At 38.7% G+C, this 25417-nt stretch overlaps 2 protein-coding genes across 12 annotated transcripts in view; one reads left to right on the top strand and one right to left on the bottom strand.

The window, feature by feature from the left end:
• The window catches only part of HNRNPA3 (heterogeneous nuclear ribonucleoprotein A3), a 38708-nt gene that overhangs the window by 6343 nt on the left and 6948 nt on the right, over positions 1-25417 (top strand). Inside the window, exon 12 of one of the 3 annotated variants that reach the window (XM_006760587.2) lies at positions 1432-4840. The exons of the other annotated variants lie outside the window; for them this stretch is intronic. The gene's annotated coding sequence lies outside the window, so the exon portion shown is untranslated. Of the gene's footprint in view, positions 1-1431; positions 4841-25417 lie in introns of those variants that run through there. 3 annotated transcript variants of the gene reach the window in all.
• The window catches only part of NFE2L2 (nuclear factor, erythroid 2 like 2), a 49345-nt gene continuing 32053 nt past the window's right edge, over positions 8126-25417 (bottom strand). For all 9 annotated transcript variants that reach the window (XM_015561969.1, XM_015561972.1, XM_015561973.1 and 6 more), the window contains exons 2-5: positions 12879-13145; positions 12153-12242; positions 10260-10448; positions 8126-9841 (exon numbers count right to left, since the gene is read on the bottom strand). In XM_015561969.1, the coding sequence (XP_015417455.1) occupies positions 8621-9841; positions 10260-10448; positions 12153-12242; positions 12879-13142 (1764 nt within the window). In that variant the 5' untranslated portion in view covers positions 13143-13145 and the 3' untranslated portion in view covers positions 8126-8620. The remainder of the gene's footprint in view (positions 9842-10259; positions 10449-12152; positions 12243-12878; positions 13146-25417) is intronic.

Genomic DNA, 25417 nt, shown 5'->3' with positions numbered 1-25417 from the left:
CCATTTCCCAAAGATCTGAATTCAAATTTGGATTGTCTGAGTTCTTAATCAAAATCCCAAAGAACACACTGTCGTTTCTCTGTGTATGCTTGAACCTAAATCATGTTGGTATGAGCTAATTTGTTTGGAAGACCCGGGATGAGACGATGTTTAGATGATGAGGTCATACATATTATATGATGATATATACAAACCAATGTCTGCTGTTCTGCGCCAGCCTAGTGTTCACAATTTAATTCAAGCCCTAAGTGTGTGCCCTGCTGTTGTTATTTCTTTGGCAGTTGAACATTGAATTCAAGGTTCTTATTTTTGTTTTAAGAAGTACTAAGCAAAAACAAGCAATAAAAAGGGGAGTTGGGCGTGCTAGTGTTTGCATATGCTCTCTTGTTGCTCTAATTCTGTGCCTCTGTGCATTAATATTTGGATGCATGCAATGCCAGCATGGAAATCGGTCTTCACAGATACTGCAGTTTTTCAGAAAACACTCACAAACCAATAAATGTAACAGACAACATGCCATTTGTTAATGGACGTATGTGAATAAAGCAGCGTAGAAAATAGGCAAATATTAGAAAATGGTTAAGTCTTTACAACTTCAAGTGTGGTTATATAAATGGACACTGTCAATGTTTATAACTTAAACCTGGGTACCTGGTCAAAATAATGCTTGGGAAACATTTTATTAAAATTGAGCTAAATTGTCTAAAGTTCTTTTATTCATATAATAAAGGTTGAAGGAATGGGGGTGATTAACATTTCCTGTTTCTATTTTGTGAAATTGTTTGTCACAACCTTGACAGTATCCTTTAATGGCATATGAAGTTAATTGTACTGTTAACAAACTTTCTTATGTTCTGGAACTAGTTTAATAGTGAAATATATTTTCAGTAAGTTGATGTTTGCAACCTATAAGCAGGTGAAATCTGTGTATGTGACCTGTTTATAAGTTGTATTTAGCTTAGTTCTTGTGAACAGTGGAAAAGTAAGCCATGAGGAGAGCGATTTAACCAGCTTTAAAGGACCTAAGATGTGCTGTTTGAGCACAGTGTGGATCAAAGGAGACTCACTAAGACAGGACTTCAGCAGCCTTTTGAGTATGGACAAGTCAGCATAAATAAAGAATGACAAGGCAGCAGCAAGAGCTTCAACTGAGAAGTGAAGGCATAAGATACTATGGTGATAGTGAGCGACTTTTCAAAAGCTAGTTAAATCTGCTTATTACAACTGAAATATCGAAGAAAGTCTAGCAGGAAGGAGATCTTCGCCTTTTGGAACATCAATGAGAGATAGTTGCCACAGTCACTAGGTCTAGCATTTAGACCTGCAAGGAAGGGCAATAAGCATTAGGTAAGGCTTGAATTTGAAATTTTTCACTTATTAAAAGAGTACTTTTTTGTAAAGCAAGGTAAGAGTAATCTTTTTGATTTGCAGGTTGAATGAGAACCCTTCTTGCCTAAATGAGGAATGTCTTTCCTACCATCTTAAATACGAAGGTTTCTGGCTGGGTAAGGTTTGTAGCTCACAGTAAAACCTGATGACAACATTTGTTTCCCTGCAAATTTATATTACACATTTAAAACTACTAGGTACATTAGTAAAATTGTTCAGCTGAAACTTGATTTTGGAACCACATCCAAAACATTTTGAACAATTTTTAAAACTTTCCTGCAAATAATCATGAGTGTTCATGTTGAGTGACGTGTGGCCTCATGTACATAATTCATTGTTGGTGTCTTTAGGATAAAGTCAGTTTTTGATGAGAAAGGGAGTGACCTTAAATTTGGCAGTTTTGTAATAAGCATGATTTAGTTAACAACAAACATTAAGCCTGCCAGTCCTCGTTCTAGGGAAATCCTTGGGATGAATTTTTCAATTGCCAGATTGATACAAATATAAAAATGGTCTTCATTCAAGTGGCCTCATATATAAAGTCCTTTGCATATAAAATCAGGGAGTTACTTAGATTAATGGCATAAATATTTGGTTCTTTTAGGGTTGTGTTGTGTTGTGTGTGTGTGTGTGTGTGTGTGTGTGTGTGTGTGTGTGCCATTTAACCTGTTAACCAGAAGCAGTGGGGATCTAGTTATTCTAATGTTCACTTTTAAAAGACAACTTCCCAAAGAATAAACTATTAATTTCTGTGCAAATCAGTTGCTGATTTCATAAGGGCTTGTTAAAAATTGAAATTTGACAATTTACTTTAAAAACAACACTTGGGGATAGATGCTGAAAATGAAACTAGTTTCTAAATTATAAACAAATGAAATTCTTACGTAAATAGGAGTAAGTTTGCCACAGTTTATTCTCATAAAATGACTGGCTGGCTAACTAAACCAGAACTAAATTTCTACACCACTTTAGAATGAAGTATTAAAAGCAAGGCAATTATTTTGATGAATTTTATTTATAGCATAGTTTTAGTGAAGCAAATTTCCTAAGATAAACATTTTCTTTTTTTAAAGGCGTTCTTTTCAGTCTAATTTTTTTATGAAATAAAGTGATTTAATTTAAATGGAGTTAACACTGTTATAACTGAAATGTGTGATGCCCTTAAGTCATAGCACCAATAAACAAAGTTCATAAGGGAAATGGTCAAGGCAAACTTATTTACATTGTCAAAGCAACTCAAGGGGTTACTGCTTTTCATATGTTTTAAAAACAAGCAAAAAAAATGCTACCTTTATACCCATGTCCTAATGAATAAAATTTGGTAATAAAGACCATTTGTTAAGGAACTAAACAATTGGGATAGCTTGGTTTGAGGAGTTCCAATATAGAAGTCACAATTTGAAACATTTCTAGTTAATAACAGTATCTTAGATTTCCAGTAATTATGTCATAAAGTATCGGGGAAAAGCATGCTAATGTGCAGAGGTAATATATTATTAGCCTATGAGTATTCAAAATTTTCTATTTCAATGTCTTGATTTTTAAGATTTAAGAGGTGGTCTGCAATGGATTCAAATGTTTCCTTTGTAGGATAATGAAATGTTTACAGAAAGCTAACTTTTTCATTAAAATATTTTTAGAAATGTGTGTGTGGTTTTGTCACTTCACAATGTCCGTGTAACTTAAATGCTATAGGTGAATATGACATACTTTACTAACAACAGGAAACTTGGAAAAGTGGGTTCTATTCACTGGAAAACATTGACCTGGGAAATAGACATGGAAAAATATCTTAAACATAAAGCTTACTGCCATTTAAGAATTTGTCTTGAAAAACAATATGTACATACTTGGGTGATAGGTGAGGGATCAATGATTTATTGGGGGTGGGGGGTCGGGGGCACGCATGTAGTTAAGGATACTTGAGCAAGTGAAAAACAGTTTGGGAGGATGAAAAGGGGACTCCTTCCACACCTTGGAAATACTAGGTTTCCTAAAGGCATTGGATTGGTTGAGATTTCATCCTATGATGGTGGGTTGGGCAGAAGCTTTCATTAGATCAAGTTTTAAATTACAGTGTTGCAGCTTAAACCAAGTAAAGATAATAGTCATCTGTTAAAAAGTTTGAACAGTTTTGTGGTTTGCTGTCTATTTTGATAAATGTCACATAAAAATATAACACAAGTTATGTGGATTCTTATTATGAACAGCTGTTAACATGGTAAGTGAAATAATTTGAATTGAGTCCACATGGGACTTTCAGCTGTCAATAGGATTGCAACACATTTTGTTTGTACTCAACACTGGTTACATTACATACAGTGGTTTTATATTCTGTAGCTGTAAGTACTTTATAATTCCAATTAATACTTGAATCCAAAACTGTTTAATTTCCACCAAAATAAGTATGTTTTCTCCAAATGAAAATATTAATTGAAACTAGGCAAAGAAGAAAAATTAGAATCCTACATGTACTCATCACAGACCAATTAAATTTTTGATGACCAGTGTTATTTTTGCAAAAAATGGGATCCTGTTAATATTAGGTTGACTTAGAATTAAAAAGTAACAAGGATTGAGAGTAAGGTAATAGGTTGCTTGCTCATTACATTTTCAGACTGGTAATGGCAAGGGTGCATTGAGAATTGCCTTCATGTATGTGGTAGAAGTTAAATGGGCACAGTACTGAAAATCAGCTAGGGAACAGGAATTTATCCATATTCAACTAATAAACTTTATTGATAAGTAATGGATAAGTAACATACAAGGGTGTTAACAGCTTTAAAAATACTTGGAGTCAAAATGGTTAAATTTCACTATGCCATTGTGGGTAAAGGGTTTATAATCGGGAAAGAATTCTAATTGTATCTAAAGGTTGCAAGGTAATTTTTTAAAAGACGTTGTGTTGGTCCATGCATTTTATCAAATGAGTTAACATTCTTTAAGATATATACTTAACGTAGGAGTGCTGATAAATTTTCTATTTTGATTCAATCTTCTATTACACCTTTAAATTTTTAAATCAGTAACAAAATTAGAAACTTGAATTTTGTTAGCTTGGGCAAGTGATTTGGGACTTAAACTTGCTCTTATGCCAGCATAATGCTATCTGTCAGTAGTTTGGTGATGCCAACTAACCCCCTTAGAATGTTGATTTCATATGCATTAAATATGTAGAAATAAACATTACATTGGAAATAGCAAAATATTACATTTGATTTAGTAAATGTGCCTTAAACAGAGGAGGCTGGTGGTGGGTCTGATGTCTAACTTTGAAGTGTTACATAGATGGTATTTTAAAATACTTGGCAACAGTAATCTGATGTTAAAATTGTGATTTTTTTTAATGGTAGAAGTACTGTGTATACCATTTGTGGTTTGCTGTCTATAATGAAGGATTGTTGAATTTTACTAGTGTTACTGAAAATAAAGTAACTTCTTCCAATCAAAATTCTCTGCCCTAAATTCTGTCCAATTAAAAACTTGTTTTTACCTAACTCCTTGGTGGGGTGGGCACTAGGAAAGTAAAATGGAGATAATACCCACCTTCATTGAGTGTATGGTTAAATTTAAAAAATGAACTTAAAAGAGCTAAACGTAGTGCCTGGTCCATGATCTCTAAAAATAGTATTTTTGGTAATTAGTGTTACTGCCTTAAGAATATCCTGAAGCAAATCTAAAGTTTCAATGGGTGGTAATTATGCCAGTGTATGTCTCCACAGTGATTATAAAGTTTTTATGGCATTAAAATATTTCCAGTTCTGAAAACATTAAAAAAAAGTAAGTGAAATTGGCCTAAGTAGGCCAATAGGGATGAGAATTGTATATGTGGGAGGCTTAAAAGCGAAAGTACGGGTATGGGAAATACTATAAAATACATTTGAGCAGCCATCCTCTCCCTTAAAAGCATGGGCTTGAGAAAGCAATTTTTTTTTTTTTTTAATATACCAAATGCAGTTTCGAGCAATTAAGGTTTCTAATAAAATGTTTGTTCAGCCCTGGCCAGATAGCTTGGTTAGAGCATTGTCCCAACATGCTAAGGCTTCAGGTTCACTCTCCGCCTTGTACGAGAATAAACCAGTGAATACATGGATGAAGGGAACAACACACCTCTAAGATCAGTTAAAAACAAAACAGAACAATGATTAGCCAAACAATCAGCACACAAAGCTCTCATATTTCAAATCCAGATCAAGAGATGAAAACTTGTCCTTTTTTGTCAGTAAGTTAGGATTTGTTTTACACAGACCTCAGATTGTGGATTTGTTCCACACCATGCAATAAAGTAAGCTGTAATCTTTGGGGGTGGAGAGTCTTGCCTTCAATTTGTAAAATATCTGAAGTGCAATAAAGTGAAGCACAAACAGGTGTGCCAGGATTTAAAAGGTTTCATTTCAAATACACAGTATGTTTAGTAGTTCAAAGTGAATTTTTTCCCCCAAGGTTCGTAAAGTTATCACCATTATAAGAGGAAGTTTATTTTTAATTTTTACTGATTTCAGAGAGGTAGAGAAACATCAATGAGAGTATCGATTGGCTGCCTCCTGCACACCCCCTCCTGGGGATCAGGCCTGCAACCTGAGCATGTGCCCTTGACCAGAAGGGAACCTGGGATCCTTCAGTCCACACAGGTCAATGCTCTGTCCCGAGCCAAACCGGCTATGGTCAGGAAGAAATTCTTGACCACACAAGGAAGCCCAACAGAATCTTCACATTAAGTCGTTTTCAATCTGAGCTTCCCAGTCATCAGTCAACTTCTCAAGTTAATTTGACTTGAGTTTCTTTAACTTGCAACCAAAAGGCATCCTAATGTAAAGCTAAAGAAAATGCCCATTTATAGTGTGTAGTTAGTGCTTTTTGTGTAGTAACTCAGTGTTATGCTCACTTTACAGATAAGGAAACAAGCCTGATTGCTTTCAGTTACTGGAGGTCATTCTAGAATGGTGGCAGCAAGCCCAGGCTCTCTGGCTTGAGCCTGTGGACCTCTGCACTGTATTGCCTCTAATGGTTAGGGTTCTGAATAATTTGCACGTAGTGTTTATTCTAAACATGCCTAATCCTCAAGTGAATCTACATTTCCCTACTTTAAAACAAGACAAACATTTGATTAGGCGAAGAAATAGTGGATCAATGCTGTGAGTGGTTTATTCAGCAGCAGATTTTGAGGGGCCTTGATTTTTTACGTTTAATCTCAATATGTGAGATGAAACTGATTTTAAGTGAAATTTTTTCTTACCTAGATCTTTCTAATAACTAGTCTTTGCTATCTCTGGGGATCTCAGTTCTTAAAGGTGTTCAAGTCCTTGACTGCACCTTCATCCCATATCCATTCTGTCAAAACCCATTTAGTTTCACCTTTGAAACAAAATCCAGTGCCCTCACTATAACCCCAAGGCGCCATATTCCATGTGATTACTGCAAAGCCTCCCCATTGGCCGCCTTGCTCCCCACCTTTACCCTGTAGACCAGTTAGCGGTCGTCAACCAGTGGTCTGCGGATCACTGGTGGTCGGAGAGGTCCGAAAGGTTGGCAACTGCTGGTTTAAGGAAACTTTTGGAGCAGCGGTCGCCAGCCAGTTGGCCGTGAGGTCCAAAGGTTGGCAATAGCTGCTCTAGAATATTCTCAATAAAAGGCAGGGGAGACTTAAAAATCTGATGTTACTCTTACTTGACACCTCCCCACTTTGCTGGGTAAAAGCCAAAGTCCTTGTGAAGGCTTAAGAGAGCTCTGCCACGTTCACTCCTCTACCCACTCACCTCTTTCTCTCCCCACAACCCCCATTTTCAGCCATATTGTCCTTGTGGGTGTTTTTTAAACAGAGTTCAGAGCCTTTGGACTTTGTGTCCTGTCTGAAGTATTCTTTTTACTCAACAGAATGTGTTTCCTATGCAATCTCAATGAGGTTTTACCCTATTTCAAATTGCAATGCTTTTTTACTGGTCTTCCCAATCCTCTTGCACAGCGTAGTACATTTGCTGTCTTTCCCCAGTAGTTCTAGGAAGACGGGTTTCTGAACAGTTTTCATGTCCAGGTAGAACACTTTACTGGGTTGAGATACCTGATGTTGAAATGATAAAAGAGCTTCTTGATACGTTATTTTTCTATATTTCTAGCACCAGAAGTTTAGTATAAAATGCATATTTTCGCCGTTTGGCTCAGTGGATAGAGCTTGGGCCTGTGGACTGTAGGGTCCCAGGTTTGATTCTGGTCAAGGGCATGTACCTCCATTGCAGGCTCCTTCTGGTTGTAGAAATATAGAAAAATGATGTGTTTCTGTCTTTCCCTCTCCAAAAAAAACCCCAAACCCCAAAAAACAAAAAACAAACCAACCCAAAACCAATATAAATAAACCAAAAAAATATATTTAATGGAAAAATACCCTCAGATGAGGATTTTTTTTTAATACATCTTCTATTGATTTTTCACAGAGAGGAAGGGAGAGAGATAGTCAGAAACATCAATGAGAGAAACATCGATCAGCTGCCTCCTGCACATCTCCCACGGGAGATGTGCCGCAACCCAGGCACATGCTCTCGACCGGAATCGAACCCGGGACCCTTCAGTCCGCAAGCCGACGCTCCATCCACTGAGCCAAACTGGTTTCGGCTCAGATGAGGATTTTTTTTTTTTTTAAAAAGCATATTTTCAATGAAAGCATTCTGAAAAAGAAAAACACCTAAATGTGACCACGTAATGTCATTGAAAATACTGTGAATAAATGCAAATGAATTACAAATAATTTAACAATCGTATTCCTTTATTAGTACCAGCTTTTCAACTAAACAGTTTTATTTTTGCCAGAGCTAAACAATAAAAAATGCCATTTTTTTGTTCATATGATATTTATTAAAAAAGTATATAGTGGTTAGTTTTACAACAATTTGCTTTTAGCCAGATGTCAAAACATATAAATCTATGAATGTAACAAATGAGATAAGAACAGTATAAATAAGTTTTTGTAGTATTTACAGGTATACAGAAACTAGCCCAAATGGTGTTCTAAGAAATTAAGTTTGCAGTTAAAGTGAAACTAATTTCCGCATACTGAGAACAGTTTAATGCTTTTAAAGTTTTGTATTATTTTCTATACTAGTTTTGACTATAATTTTGCATAGAATTATAAAGTATATTTCTGCATTTCACATCACAGTAGGAGCTTTTAGTATATATAATAGTACAAAAAAAAACAAAAACAAAACACTAGCTCAGGAAAGGTCAGATCTTTCCATGTCTAGGTTTTTTTAACATCTGGCCTCTTACTCTTGGGAACAAGGAATACGTTGCCATCTCTCGTCTGCTGCAGGGAGTATTCACTAGGAGAGTAAGGTTTTCCGTCTTCATCTCGGAGCATGCTGAAGACTTCTAGATATAAGGTGCTGAGTTGTTTTTTCAGTAGATGGAGGTTTCTGTCATTTTCTCCTTTTTCTTTGAGCAATTTTTCTTTTTCATCTTTTAAATGATCCAAATCTTGTTCCAGTTCCACTATATTTTCCAGTTTTCTTTTTCTGCAATTCTGAGCAGCCACTTTATTCTTACCCCTCCTACGTATATCTCGAATTAATGCAAGTTGAGCCTCATTGAATTGTTCCTTGGACATCATTTCATTGAAGTCATCAACAGGGAGGTTAATTATTTTTTCTACAGGGAATGGGATATGGAGAGCTTTCGCCCTTAGCTCATCTCTTGTGAGATGAGCCTCCAAGCGGCTTGAATGTTTATCTTTTGTGAATGGGGTTTTGCGATGACCAGGACTTACAGGCAATTCTTTCTTTTGTGTGTTTTCACACTGGGCATCACTTACTGGGGCACTGTGCCCCCGAGATGGTGACGGGGGGTGAACTGTCTCCCCAGAAGTCTGAACTGGCTGTGTTTTAGGACCACCGTGTTTGACACTGCCAGGGGCACTATCTGTCTCTTCCATTTCAGAATCACTAAAGCCAAGTGGTGTGTCTCCATAGCCAGAAGATTCCACTGAGTGTTCTGGCGATGCCATGCTAGGGCTTGTGTTCGGTGAAATGCCAGAGTCAGAATCATTGAATTCTGCTGTGCTTTCAGGATTGAAGGCTTTACAAAGTGATAGATCAGAAACATCAATGGGCCCATAGAGAAGTTCAGAGAGTGACTGGCTGAAAGTAGCCGAGGAAGACACGCTGTTGTTGATACTGGGCTCCTCTACGAAAGCAGAATAAAATTCATCACCAAAATCTGTGTTTATGGTGGCATTTGAATTTAATGAGTTCACTGTCAGTTGGCTGGGGTCTTCTGTGGTGAGGATGCTGCTGAAGGAATCCTCAAAAGCATTGAGAAAAGGTGGACTGCAGTTACCTACTTCTTTTTCCAGTGTAGGGATCGATGAGTAGAAATGATAACTGTTGTCAATGTCTGCCTGTTTGGTTTCTGGACTTGGAACCGTGTTAGTCTCAACCAGCTTGTCATTTTGAATATTAAGACACTGCATGGAAAATAAGTTTACATTCTGTAAATCAAGGTTAAACATTTTCAATACCTGATAATCTATATCTGAGTTAAAACTTCCCCACCCCCATTCTCTCCAAGCTGTTTTTTTCTATAATTCAGAGATAAATACCCATTTCCAACAGATATTTATGCCTCAGCATCTGTATTATTTTCAGAGTTTCTAGGTCAGACTTCAGGTTTACAGCTTATCTATCCTAAAGACATCCAGCCCCTTTAACTAACAAAACTGCATTTGAGTGAGCATGGGCAGCTGTCATGACTAATTTAAAAGCCCTCTCTAATCATCCCTATAAATAGGTGGCATATAAATAATAAATAACCAGAATGACTAATTTAAAGGGACTGAATATAAAATAGCATCTTTGGTATTTATTATTTTAGATCTTAGTTACCTGTAATTCTGGAATGGATAGTAGTTCCTCCCAAACTTGCTCAATGTCCTGCTGCATATTACCTAAATCACTGATTAGCTGAAGGACAGCAGGTTCAGATGACTGAGTCTGACTAGGCGCAGTAAAGACTGGGCTCTCGATGTGGCTGGGGACATCAGGAACAAGTGATTGAAACGTAGGCGAAGAAACCTAAAATCAACAAGGCATTTATCCTCATGAATCTGCTGTCAGCAGTGGGTGAGTGCCCTCCAAGACACTATCACAACACCTCAAGTTGGAACTGGCTGCAGTTCTGTATTCTACTTAGAACTACTTATGACCCCTATTTTCCATACAAGGAAACACCTTTTTTTCTTACCCACCTGAGTCCAAATGTACTTATTTACTGGTTTGTGTTAGCCTATGCATCTGAAGGCAAACTTGAAAATGGGTATTCTTTAGGAATTAATTTGTATCTTTTTTTTCCTGCTTTAATTTTTGCTAGAGACCCAGTGCACTAAATTCGTGCACCGGCAGGGTCCCTAGGAGTGGCTGGCGATCAGGGCTGATCTGTGGGGTGACTAACAGGGTGACTGCTGGCACCTGCCTTGGCTGGCCTGGGCCTGCGGGCAGCTCCTGTGTTGAGCATCTGCCCCCTGGTGGTCAGTGCTCATCATAGCGACCAGTTGTTCCACCATTTGGTTGATTTGCATATTAGGCTTTTATTATAGAGATTAGTATTTATTTTATGTTGAATTTACTCCCGAGCCATAAGTTTTTGTTTCTTCAGTTTCTTCTGGAATATCTTTTTCTTCTGTACAACCTCCTCGCTGGTTTAGTAACAATCTGCTTTTCTTTCAATAGAGTTATCTCAGTGTGGCAGGGAGAGCTCATATATGGGTAAATCCGCCCATGAGCTCTGTAAATTCTACGACATAACTTGGGTGCTTTATTCTCTTGGTTTTGCTCAATTACCAGAAAATCTACATCTATAGCCTTAAGTTCAGCATTATTCTCTGCATTTAAAAATATTTTTTTTTATTGATTTTTAGAGAGGAAGGGAGGAGAGAAAAAGAAACAATGTGAGAGCAGAACATCAATTGGCTGCCCCCACATGACCACCAATGGAGATAGAACCCACAGTCAGGGAATGTACCCTGCCCAGGAATTGAGCCAGTAACCCTTTTGGTGCACTGGACAATGCCAACTAACTGAACCACTCCGGCCAGGGCTCTGCATTTTTAAGCATGGGCAGCAACAATTCAGCACTCCTTCTGGGCCACTAACCCTGTGTCCAGCCCCACTATTGGGTCTGGGCACACCTACCAACTCCATTATTGTAACGACAGAATGGCACACACTGCTTCTGTAAAGTGACATCCTTAGATACTTGGTGGCTTTTCACATATGCATATCCTTGATGGCCTGGGCAGTTTCCCCGAGTGTTCTTAAAGTGAACACACAGATTCGAACCTCTTGATATGCATGATTTTGTGGGGTTTTCTAGGTCAAGTGAATAGTGGACCATTTTCAGAGGTTACCTCTGGCTGCTTTTGGGGAGACGAAGCTGTATCTTTGTGCTTCAAACACAATAGGTTTATAAAAATTGTTAAACAAGTTTTAGTGTATAACTCTGCTTGCCTACTCACCAAAATTTATTTTTTAGTACTTATAACAAATGTGTTACTTAGTTCCATGGTTATGCTAATCCATGCTTCTGGCTGTGCAGCAGTAAACGTTTTGGGTTTTGTATTGTGTGGGGATCTGTAAAGTTACATATAGACTAAGGTTTCATTGACAAATTTCATCCTAAAAAGGTTTTCATTTTTTAAAAAATGGAGAGACATTAAAGGGACCCATATAGGATATATCAGATACAGCTGTGAATTTTGCTGTGAATCAAATATTACATACCTCATTGTCCTCTACAAACGGGAATGTCTCTGCCAAAAGCTGCATGCAGTTATCGAAGTACAAAGCATCTGGTTTGGGAATGTGGGCAACCTGGATAAAAGGGAAAGACAAAAAGGGAAAACAATTTGTTTAATGTTCCATTCCTGGGTTAAAGGTTCATGATTGATGTTCTGAAAATGTTTACATCTGTTCAAATAAGGTTTCTTAGTTCAGAAATCAGTTTAGTGTCATAATTAAGAGCAGAGAATTGAACCAGACTGACTGGGTTCAAATGGGCTCCCCCAATTTCTTTCATGCCCGGGAAGGTTTTTAACCTCTTTGAGCTTTAATTGCTCATTTTTAGAGAAAATGAGGATAACGGTACCTAATACAGATAATCGTTGTATTGATTAAATCAATCAGTATGTCAGGTACTTTAGGACAGTCAGTGCCTGTATCCCTACTACTGGTTCCACTGCTGCCACCACCACCGCTGCAGCCTGGTCCTCCATGATGCTGCTATAGCTTACACAGCTCTTTCATGTGATTTATGTCCTCCTAATCCTTAAAATTCTGTGAGGTAAATCAAGTATTGAACTCATCAGAAGGCCAAGTTTGGGAATGACTTGACAAAGTCATGAAGACATAGTGAAAGGCAAAGCTAGAATTCAAATACAGATGTGTTAACTCCTGAGTCAATGTTTTCCCTTAACCCTGCTATCTTTCCAAGAACTGAGTACTCGGTACCTGGGAGTAGTCGGCAGATCCACTGGTTTCTGATGGGATATGTTGAGCTGGCTGAATTGGGAGGAATTCACCTGTCTCTTCGTCTAGTTGTAACTGAGCGAAAAAGGCTTTCTCTTGCTCCTTTTCGAGTTGTTCTTGTCTTTCCTTTTCAAGTTTTTTCTGTTTTTCCAGCTCATGCTCCTTCCGTCGTTGACTGAAGTCAAATACTTCTCGACTCACCCCAAGATCTATATCTTGCCTCCAAAGTATGTCAATCAAATCCATGTCCTATGTTCAAGACAAAAAAGGAAGGACAGAGACCATGGTTAAGATGGTTTTAAAATAGCAGATACCACAAAATTCACCTTATACCATTGTTGATGATGGGTAGTGGGGCAATTACAAACAAAATCTGAATGGGAACAGATCCAGTGTTTTGGAAGGGCACAGTTAATTCCATACTTAAAGAACAATAAATAATCTACAAACACAGCCATCCATTCTAATCATTTCTTACTTGGATTATTAATGACTGGGTGATGATGAGATCATGAAAGAGCAAAGTTAACAAATGTTCCAAGTTAAAGCTCCAAATTAAAAGAAATCCCAGAACGTAGAATGCAGAAATTAGATCAAGCACGCCAGGCCATTAGAGTGCTTATATGGATTGAATATACAGAATTTTTTTCTAAACTTGCTCAGCAGATGTCCAGTTAAGAGGAGGAAAAAAATCCAAACAAGTTGTCAGTCTAGCATTTTTGAAATACTAGTATTACCATTCTTATTTTACCTACATTGGTTTATCTTTGCCCCCATCACTTTTTGCTACTCTGCTGCTGTGGCTCACTTATTAAAACAGTTTCACCTTGACTTCAGTTTTACCTCTGAGACATGAACAAATTGGTAAAGTCTTAGCTAAAGGCAATCCTGTGACATGGGTGAAACAAGGGTTGCCTGTTGACTACCAAAAAAGTTGGGAAAGGGATACTGCCCACTAGGTTTATTCCTAAGAAGTAAATAACCCTCTTTAAAAAAAAACACAACTGAAAAACATGGCTCCAGGGAAGGATAGATGGCATTAAGTTTAAGATAATGGGAGAATCCTGCAACGAGGGGATGGTTATTTTGATTTATATAACCAGGCCTTGACTGGGAATCGAACCATGCCTACCTGGTTTATAGGTCTACACTTAACCACTGAGCCACACTGGCAGGGCCATTCTAGCCTTAAACAGTATAATCTATAGCAGGAGTGGGGAACATCCGGCCCTTGGGCTGTATAACGTCTGATAAATCATTTGGTCTGGCCCTGACAAGGCATTAGGAGTGATTTAATTAACTGTTTGGCCAAATAGAGCAGGCTTTTTAAGTTGACAATTTTGTATGGCCAAGAATCCTATATAATAAAGAGGCAATATGCAAATTGACCATCACGCCCTCACACAAGATGGCTGCCCCATGTGGTTAAAAGATGGCTGCCACAGATGGCCTGCAGGGGAGGGCAGTTGGGGGGGGGGGACCAAGCCTGGAGGGGAGGGCAGTTGGGGGCAACTGGGCCGACAGGGGAGGACAGTTGGGGGAATCGTGCCAGCAGGGGAGCAGTTAGGTGTCGATCAGGCTGGCAGGGGATTAGTTAGGGGGTGATCAGGCTTGGCAGGCAGGCAAGTGGTTGGGAGCCAGCAGTCCTGGATTGTGAGAGGGATCCCAGATTGGAGAAGGTGCAGGCTGGGCTGAGGGACACCCCCCTCCAAGTGCACGAATTTCATGCACCGGACCAAATGGCCCCTGGCAGAAAAAGGGTTTCCCACTCCTGAAAAACACATGGTAGGTATAGTTAAAGCAACACCTGTAGTCTTTAGAACTGGCTAGGATAAACCTGTTTAAACTGAAATCTATTAAGGACTTTCTATATGCCAGGCATTGTTCTAAGTATTCTGCATATACAAACTAGTCCTCAGAACAACCACATAAAGATAACATATCCCTACTTTACAGATAAGAATAATGAAGTTGAGAGAGAAGGGAGACTACTAGAAAGAAAGTGGCTGGGAGGGACATGCACAGGGCAGCTGCAATCAGGGACTGACTCATGCTTTTTAAACTATTAGCCTGCACTAAAAATATAAAATCTGATCACTGGCCAGTGGTTCCTAAATTGGACAGGGTATAAAATCAATCCATTGTTTCAGATACTTTGCTTTGACATTTTGGTAGTGTGAAGTGGCCAGTTTACAAAAGGCTGGATTGAGACATGTCACCTGGATCATTTTCCTGGCCACAAGCAACAAAATAAGCAATGTAGAAGCTTTCATAGCTGTCTTCTCAGTGAGCTCCCCATTAACATAAATCACTGGAATAATTTCCATTTTAAAATAATTTGTTTCCATTTTAATGGGCATGTTTACCCAAAGGTCATGTGAAAGACAAAGGCCAAGGTAAAATTTCGGTTAGGTTGGGTCATATCTTCTTAGTGAATCTAGATACATCAGAACATTTTATCTAGACTTTTACATCTACTAAATGCTAGCACTAAAATGCATGATCTCACAATCTCAACTGAATCCTAGTCCGTACAAAATAGGCAGTACCTTTCCTACCAATCTCAAAAACTGATGCAGAATGTGCAGTGAGCCATTCAGAAGATCAATAAAAGAGAAACCAAATACTACAGTCCACTCTGACACATACATCCCCCCTCACTTTCCCCAGACTGCCTAGGCCTGGGGCTTCTCCTTGTTAAGAGATCCCAGGCCCTGGCTGTGTGGATCGCCCTTTGCACTGAAGGGTTGCAGGTTTGATTCCCAGTAAGGGCATATACCCAGGTTGGGGGTTCGAGCCCCTGTTGGGGCGGATATGGGAGGCAACCAATCAGTGTTTCTCTCACATAAATGTTTCTCCCTGACATCCATTCTCTCTACAGAAAATGAATAAAAACATATCCTCGGGTGAGGATTAAAAAAATAAAAAGAGCCCAGGATAAGAACCAGTATCCAGTTGTTTTTTAAAATATATATTTTTATTGATTTCAGAGAGAAGGGAGAGGGGGAGAGAGAGAAAAACATCAATGATGACAGAGAATCATTGATCGGCTGCCTCCTGCATGCCCCACACTGAGGATCAAGCCCACAATCCGGGCATGTGCCCTTGACTGGAATCAAACCGGGACCCTTCTGTCCATAGGCTGACGCTCTATCCACTGAGCCAAACCAGCTAGGGCTGTATCCAGTTTTGACTTTTCATAAAAGAACTCAAAGAGCACTTAAGCAATTTATGTTGGAAACAACTCACAAATCTGACTATTCCAAAGTATCCCTAGAATGGCTGGAGGAAAATTTCAAATGTAATTCACTCACAAATTATTAGCGACAATCACACCAAGAGTTTGAATAACTCTATTCTTACTTTTTTTCCCCTTCCCACCAGATGAGATGTCTTGAGTGGGTTCAGATGGTTTAGCTATAAATTTAATATAATTATTCCATCCCACCCCTGATCATACAGATATTGGATCAAATGAAACATGTGAAAGAACTCTATAAATGTAAAGCACATGCAAATACTGTTATGCATGCTGACAGTGGTGAGTCCTGCTACTAGCTATAAGTGAAACCAAACTCCAGGCTATAGGATAATCAAGTTGTGGACCTAACTATAGTGAGTTCCACAACTTCATTATAACAAAGTAATGAAGCTATCTGGTTCCTCAGGGAAGGTCTGAAATCTGAAATTTCCCATAATGTGATCAGGAAAGGACATCTTGATGAATCCTTATTAAGGGACAGGAAAAATAAACCATGAAATGAGTATCATTTGGATCAGCTCCTGAGCACCTGTTCTCACATCTGATCTCAAACAATGAGGACCATGGGGGACAGAGGACTCCTATAGCCCTAGCATACTGTGCCCGCCAAGAATGCCACCAAAAGATGTTTCAAGTGACACCTGGGCAACCTTCATTGTGATAACAATGGGCCCCGAACAGGTTTCAAAGTGTTCTCAGAGGCTTCCTCTGTGTTTGTGTTTATTTTTAGGTAATGTTAGTTTTGCTATGAAAGGTCTCTAGAAGAAAACTCCTGCTTTTGAAAACTAACAGTTCTGCTCAAATCTAGATTGCAGCAACAATGGGTTTCTTGTCATAGCCTTAATATGTAATACTGTGTTACTCAGATTTTTGCCCAAATTTCAGAAGAAAAACACCTGCAGAGATCTGATACTGTATGAAATACTCAAAGCTTTATGTTGAAAATGAGAACAGTTTGTCCACCCAAGGCTCAGAGCCAGAGAGTCCCACAGGCTCAGGACTGTGTGTGTCCTATGCTTACTTAACAGGCAGTGAGCATTTCCTATAAGGAGCCCTGTGACTAGACACATGACTTCTCCCACAGATGACCCATCCTGGCAAAGCTGAGCACCATCGAAAAGGAAACAGTCTGGGTGGAGCCCGCAACAAACAACATGACACTGGTCGGGGGAAGGGAAGTGCCTAAGGAAGAACTGAAACCGCTCTGCACGTAAATCCCAGGCACTGAGGAAGTACAGCTGTCCTTTCCCCTCCAAGCACCATGCAAAATGGCAGATAAGAAGGGTTTGGGGACAGAAGGGAAAGGAGGGGGATGGTTCGTACAGCATCCCAACAGGTATTTCCTTAAGATCTTTCCAAGGGCAAGGCAGGCGCTGGCTGTGAACTTTTCACATGCCACATGGAGCCAATGCTGCAGCCACTTAGTGTTTGAATTTTTGCTGTTGTCCTTTAGTGATACCTGACTGTGTTCCAAATTATGTACCAACTGGTCTTAGACAAAAGACGGTTTAATAGGAAACACAGGGTGAGGGCATGAGCGGGGGTGGGGAGGGTAAAGGGGGGATAAAGACACATATGTAATACCTTAATAAAGAAAAAAAAGAAACAGAAATGTTCAACAATTCACATGAAATCACCATCTGTTCAACAGAAATACTCATATTTAACACATATATCATCATTTGCCATCTGGATAATCTGTTACATGTTTTATGGGAAATCTTAAGTTGGACAATTAACTCAAACCACTTTAAAACAAACATCTTTGTTCCAGGATAAACAAATAAGAAAGGCTTTGAACACAGAATGCCATATTAGTTTTTTTTGCAAGCCAATTTTAGTGCCTTGAACAAACCAGCACTAAGCATGCTCAGAAAATCCTCCCAAAATCAGAAAAAATAAAGCAAAAGTGAAAATACCAGAAAAGATATCACAACCTTCTCCTAAATTAAAGCAATTCACTAAACAGAGGCTTTGGAAAGTATTTGAAATGAAAAATAAAATGGTTACTATCATACATTCAAATGTGTAAATGGGACCTGCACCCTCCAATATCCTTTCTTTCTTTCTGTCTCCCATATTCTGTTTTGTCCTATGAATGACAGGAAGGTGGTGGGAGGTTTCCTTCTAAAAGTAAATTTCACTAATAAACTGCTAGAAAAAATAAATTGCAGATTACTAACTTCATAAACAGACAATAAAAACTGATCCTCACTTCCAATTTTATAGTATAAGGGTTTTTAAAAAATGTATATTTTATTGATTTTTTTACAGAGAGGAAGGGAGAGGGATAGAGAGTTAGAAACATCAATGAGAGAGAAACATCAATCAGCTGCCTCCTGCACACTCCCTACTGGGGATGTGCCCACAACCAAGGTACATGCCCTTGACCGGAATCAAACCTGGGACCCTTCAGTCCGCAGGCCGACACTCTATCCACTGAGCCAAACCCTTATAGTATAAGGGTTAGGACAATATCTCATGTTATCTCTTCTTAAAATCATGTATTTTCATTAAGAAAATAAATCTTTTTTAAAAACATTTTTTTATTGATTTCAGAGAGGAAGGGAAAGGGAGAGAGAGATAGAAACATCGATGGGAGAGAATCATTGATCAGTTGCCTTCTGCACGCCCCACACTGGGGATAGAGCCCGCAAACTAGGCATGTGCCCCAACCAGGAATTGAACAGTGACCTCCTGGTTTATAGGTCGATGCTCAACCACTGAGTCATGCCAGTCAGGCTAAATCTTAGTTTGTTCCTTTGAGATCTGGTCATCCAAATATTAATCACTACCATTCAGAGTCTAAGTTACACCTGGTAATGTTTTTTTCCACACATTTCAGTCTTTGTATTATGCCCAGGTTGTTAGATTATTTACTTAAAAGTTAAATCTGATCTAATATTTTTTCCATAGAAGCTACTCAAGTATTTTTGAGCAAAACCGGATGGAACATGAATCATATCCTATCACATTAGGCTATAAACCAAATGAAAAGCTATAGCCTACAAAAACAACTGAGGGCATGCCTGAATTTTGCAGAATTTGTAAAACAAGAAAGTTCTCCTTGATTCAAAAGGCTATTCTTTACAGTTATAATCCTTACTAAATAAAGTAAAATGACACCAAGCAAGTGTATTTTAAAATACATCTCTCTCGCTGGTGACCATTATGCTTTATAAATATTTATCTACCTGTTTACTTCTCTTTGCTTCTCTCCCACTGTTTCATTACAAAGTACACAATACAATGCCAATCACTTTCTCCATGAGAATTCTAGAGAGGGCAGATGACAGCTTACTCTTTATAGTTATTCAACATTCAAGTACTTTTGGTTCTACTGGATTGATTTGCTTAACTTTTGCACATATTGCTTCAATAATTGTGCACTAGGTGATTAAAAACAAAAAAAAATCACGGGGGGAGGTGGAAGAGGGTATAGGGGGAATAAATGGTGGTAGAAGGAGACTTTACTTGGGGTGGTGAACACACAATACAATGTACAGATGATGTGTTGTGGAATTATGGAGCTGAAACCTGCATAATTTTGTTAACCAGCATCACCCCAATAAATTAAAAAAAAACTAAGATTGCCCGGCCAATGTGGTTCAGTGGTTAAACATTGACCCATGCATGAAGAGGTCACCAGTTCATTCCTGGTCAGGGCACATGCCTGCTGCAGGTTCGGTCCCCAGTAGGTGTGCAGGAAGCAGCTGCTTGATGTTTCTCATTGATGTTTCTATTTCTCCCTCTCCCTTCTTCTCTAAAAATCAATAATAAAAAAAGAACATTTTAAAAATAAACTAAGAAATCTCCCCGATTCCCCCCTCCCTCACCCTTCCCCCCCAAAAAATATAGAGTACAAATGTTGTCGATGGAAAGACCTTCTGGCCATCTAGGTCAAATGTAAATGTCACCAGGTTTGTTTCTGTGTAATTACAGCTCCGTTTTAAAAAATAACTGACCTAGCAACTAGTTATGTATGTCAACAGACTCCTAATGTAGTAAAAGTTACCACTAATCCAAGTTTTCCTTCTAGATAAGTCTAAGGATTACTTCCCTAACCTTCAACAACCAGAGATTTTTAACAGCATAAAAATTCTCAAACATACACCAAGAAACGAATTATTCAACAAATGAAAACCCTGGATCACAAATTTGCTATTCCCTGGTTGTAAACCATCCTGCTGTCCTTTTGTTTTTCAACAAGAACTTTCCTCCGTCTGACATGTTACTCTGTACACTTTCATGGGCTGCTTCCTGTTCAAAAACAAGTTTCTTAGCAATGATTCAATCCAAGAAATATGATACCGCCAGTTTACTGGAACTCGCCCATTACATTTGTCTGCAAACTGCAAAGCCTGATGCAAAGATAAAGCAAGACTGGAAAGTGACTCAGAATAGGAACTTGGATTATTTATTTTCCCAAGACACACACAGGTAGTGAGCCCAAAATAAATCAGAAAGTTACTTTCCAAAATAGTAGGTGATCCCACTTGCGACCAAAAGTGCATGGATCTGACGTTTCTATTAGAATCCAGGTATGAGAAGTTTCATACCTGGATTCTAATAGAGCAGTGATTTTCAACCTCTTTCATCTCATGGCACACATAAATTAATTACTAAAATTCTGTGGCACGTCCAAAAATATACTTTTTGGCAATCTTAGAAAAATAATAGGTATAATTTAGATTCATTCATACCGGACAGCTATTGTTATGTTGGCTGTTATCTATTTTTCATTTGACAATTTAAGGGAAAAGAGGTCAGTGCCCATGATTAAATAGTCAAGTATTGAATGTTTTAAAAACTATTGGGGCACACTGGTTGAAAATCACTGCAATAGAGCCATTTCTTGTTGGTTAGTATCTATCTCAGCAGGATACTGCTGCTAGCTCTCAAGGGATTTATGTATGGGTTATCACTACAGTAAAACCTTGATATAATGGACTGAATAATTCAGGGGAGGGGAAGTCCATTAAAGCCGAAAGTCTGTTATATAATAAAGTAGGTTCTTTGAATGTGTATGTTAAAAAAAATTGACAAATTTGTGCACCTGTTTTTACTTATGTAGACATATTTGTATAATTAAAGTCAATTATGTATGAAAAGTTTAATTTCACAGAAAAGTTTTCTATACGTATTATAGTAATGTTAAATTTATACTGAATAGGTCTAGTAAATGCATGCATTCACCAGTCACCAGGAGTAAACATATGCACCTGGCTGGGGCTCGGCTTAGTGCAAGTTGGAATATTGGCTGGCACTCGGCTGGCAGTCGTTAAAACTGCTGCAGAAAATCATACCACGTGACAATGGAACCAATTACTGCCCTCAATTCAGTGTAATCACGTGTTAATCATTCGCAGAACATTGTTTAGGAGTGGGGACTCTTGGATTTAAATATGTAGACCACAGTTGTAGATATGTAATATTTATTTATGCCGGTAAAATTACTATAGTGTTTTTTTCCAACATATGGCCTATTTGCTAAAATTTGTTAAAAATAACAGTGAATAACAAAAAACCTGTTAATTTATTATAAGCAAATCTTGTTTAAAAGCATTTTAAAATTAACAGGGTGTTGCCCAGTTGGCGTATCTCAGTGGTTGAGTGTTAAACTATGAATCAGGAGGTCATGGTTGGTTTGATTCCCGGTCATGGCACAGCATGCCTGGGTTGCAGCTCGATCCTCAGTGTGGGGCATGCAGGAGGCAGCTGATCAATGATTCTCTCTCATTGATGTTTCTATCTCTCTCTCCCTTTCCCTTCCTCTCTAAAATCAATAACAATATATTTTTTAAAAAAATTAACGGTGTTAATTTTCACATATGACATACAGACCGGAAATTTTGTCTCATATCTGTTGAAGTCCACAAAAGATTTTACTGTACTTTGCCAAGAGAATGACTTGGTTTGATAAGCAAATTTTAGGATAAATTTTTCTAATCTCTTCCCCACTTCCGAATAAGCCATATATGTATTCAGTTCTGGATGCTGTCCTTCACATAAGGAGCCTTTGAGAGTAGGTCTCCCATTACTCTTAGAATGATTCTCCAGGGAAACACACACGCACAGGCACCCACCATTATTAGCACCAGAATCTTCAGGAGCATTGGGTCTAACTCCCTAACCTACTTTAACTTATGTACACTGACATTAAGTGGGTGTGGACTAATGAGGTGACTCACATATCCACTTTGGGGCCAAACAGCCCTACATGGCGACCTTGTGTGCCCTCCTCTACAGGGCACCCCCCACCTCCCATGAGGGAGGGCAGTACTCCAGCATGCTCAAACACTTCTAACTCCGAGTGATCCTTTATCTAATTTGGGTGATGAACATGTAAAAAGCAATTATTTATTTCAATCTTAAAGCTCCTTTTTCAGATTTAACTGCCTACAATTAGCTCTTTTTCTAAAAATTTAAATTCTTTATTGTAGCTTTTTTTCCCCAAGATATATTTGTTATTGATTTCAGAGAGGAAGGGAGGAGAGAGAGAAACATGAATAATGAAAGAGAATCATTGATTGGCTGCCTCCTGCATGCCCCCTACTGGGGCTCAAGCCCACAGCCTGGGCATATTCCCTTGACCAGAACTGAACCAGGGACCCTTCAGTCTGCAGGCTGACGCTCTATCCACTGAGCCAAACTAGCTAGGGCTACAATTACCTTAAAAAAAAAAAAGAAATAGGACAGTCATCCAGGCTTGGGGGACAAGTAAGCACTATATGAAGTTTGTTGCTGTTAGCCAAAGACTTGTGTGCCCATGGTGGTGCTAAACACTGCTATCGATGATGATTTTTAAGTATGTATATTATATATTGTAATATAGAGAGAGCCTACTTAAAATACTTAGCTTCCTTTAAAAAAAAACAAAAAACTGCAGGTCCTGTTAAAATATGTTCCAAGGGGTTTAATTTTCTTAGTGTGAACTTTTAAAACTATAAATTATTTCTTGAAATAATAAGCTACTAATGGCTAAAATTTCATTTTACCAGAATGGTGGTAGTTACAATAAAGGTGGTGATCAAGATCAACAAGATTAGTATACATATAACCATAAATGGATCATTAATCCATCTACCCATCTAATACATATGTAGAAATCACTTCTCAGGTGCCAGGAACTGTTCGAGGTGCCGGGGACACAGATGAAAAATGGTCTCTGATCTTAGTTTTGAAATATGATGAGAAACTGTAAGAGATAAGGCATCACTAAACTGCACAGAAAGACCGCACATGGGTGTGACAACTGACAAGTACAGCAGTCACAACCGTATGAGCATCCTACCCTGTAAACCAAGGGTTAAGCCTGGTTTTCCAAAGGTCTAGTGCAAGCCAACATCTAATAGCAAAGGAGGTTACAGAGGTTGAGAGAACACAAAACAATGAATACGTCCCCACTGTATGCATTCTTGGAGGCAGTATTTTCCTCACAGAGGCCAGATTTCCAGTGCAAGGAAAATTCTTACATGCAAAGACACTTCCTCCTGGCATTTGGAATTTTCAGTCAGTATGACTCATCTCAGCCAAGATGGGAATTACTGCTAATGCCATACTGTCACCGAATGCTACAAGTAGAAGGGACCAGCGGACCCACACAGGCAGCCCTTTCATTTTTCAAACAGGGAAACAGGTCTAGAGGGTGCAATTACTTGTGCCAAGAGGTCTGAGATCAAGGATTTCAAAATTACCTTTGGTCTACTTTCCTGCTTTTACAACTCATGCCAAGTTACTTGGCAGAGGGAAAAAGATATGTTTTTGAATTAGCATCTCTTGCTCCAGCTTGCCAGCCTCTGGGTACCTAACAGCCTCTATTACAGCTGGTGTTGCATGGTTTACAAGCATGTTCTTGGGCCGTCCCTATCTCATTTAAGCCTCACTGAAGTAGCATGAGGGAAGGTGCTTTATTTTTATTTATGGATGAGCACATTTAGGCTTTGGGCATTGAGCAACCTTGCCTGGAATCACATGTCCAGCAACTAGCAGAGCCAGGATTTAATCCAGAACTGTTTCTGAGCCTGGCAGGCTCTTCTTGTGCTGTGGTGCTGATCTTGGTATTCACACAACAGGACAAGGGCTGAAAACTGGTTTAGCCCCAGTACCCTCTCCCCAAAGCAGGACACTAAGACTTGGAAGGCAGCCATCTTGACACTCAGACCTGACTGCCCTGAAGACTTACGGGTAAATCAGGTCAACGTAACTGAATAAGGAGAGCTTAGCATATATTAATCCTTCCACAAAGCCAGTATTTTATACTTTACATGTCTTATCTGGGCTTTCTTACAATGGTCTTACTAAGCTGTAAACTCCTGGCTATGTCTTCTGTAAAAAGATATTCATTATTCATATGTACTATAATAATATCATTTAACATAATTATGTAATAGCCCCTTGTTGGGTTTTTAAGTTATTCCTAATCTTTTGCTATTACAAATAATAATATAATGAGTATCCCATACATATATCATTTAATAATGTATGAGGATACATGTAGGATAAATATGTAGAAGTAGAATCATTATGTCAAAGAGTATATGCATTTTAAACTATGGTGGATACTGCCAAATACCTCTACACAGAGGTTGTACCTTTTACACTCTCACCAGCCATGTGTGAAAGTGCCCATTCCCCAACTTAAGTGCCCTTTACACCTTGCATCATATTGGCACATGGTACCCACTCAATAAATGCATATTAACTGTTTGTAAAGATCTTCTATGTTAATTCCAGAATCATTTCAAAATTAGCCCTTCCCACTATCTTTTAACAATAAAATTAAGGCTAAAGAAGAGAATAAACCTCACATACAGAAATGTCAATTGGCCAGAGAACAGCATTCTTTAACCACCGGTCCATGCCCAGCCTCGCTCTAGCCAAGCTAAGTTTGGTTGGTGACTTTGGAGCTGGTAGAACAGTGGCAAGGACAAGAAACGTAGAGGCCATGGTGCACACAGATAACAGAGAAGATGGACAAAGTCTCAATAGGTGAAACACTCAATCATAACAGGCAAAATCAGCAACTTCAGCCCTTCTAACAGATAAGGTAAACTTCAAAGAAAAAGCAAGTCCAGCCAGGATGATCCATTTACCAACTCATCAAAGAGCCATTCTTTCTAGGGAAGTGTTTCTCAGGAACAGATGTTTGTTGGCCATTAAATTACATTTAGAATGCGTAACTGACTAAGGAGAGCTGACAGTGATCTTGGAGATCATAGTCCAAAGCCCAGGTTTATGAATGAGGATCCTGAGGCCC

The sequence above is a fragment of the Myotis davidii genome, unplaced genomic scaffold (genome assembly GCF_000327345.1).
Source record: "Myotis davidii unplaced genomic scaffold, ASM32734v1 scaffold370, whole genome shotgun sequence".
Classification (NCBI taxonomy): Eukaryota; Metazoa; Chordata; class Mammalia; order Chiroptera; family Vespertilionidae; genus Myotis; species Myotis davidii.
This window is presented reverse-complemented; position numbering and strand designations above follow the sequence as displayed.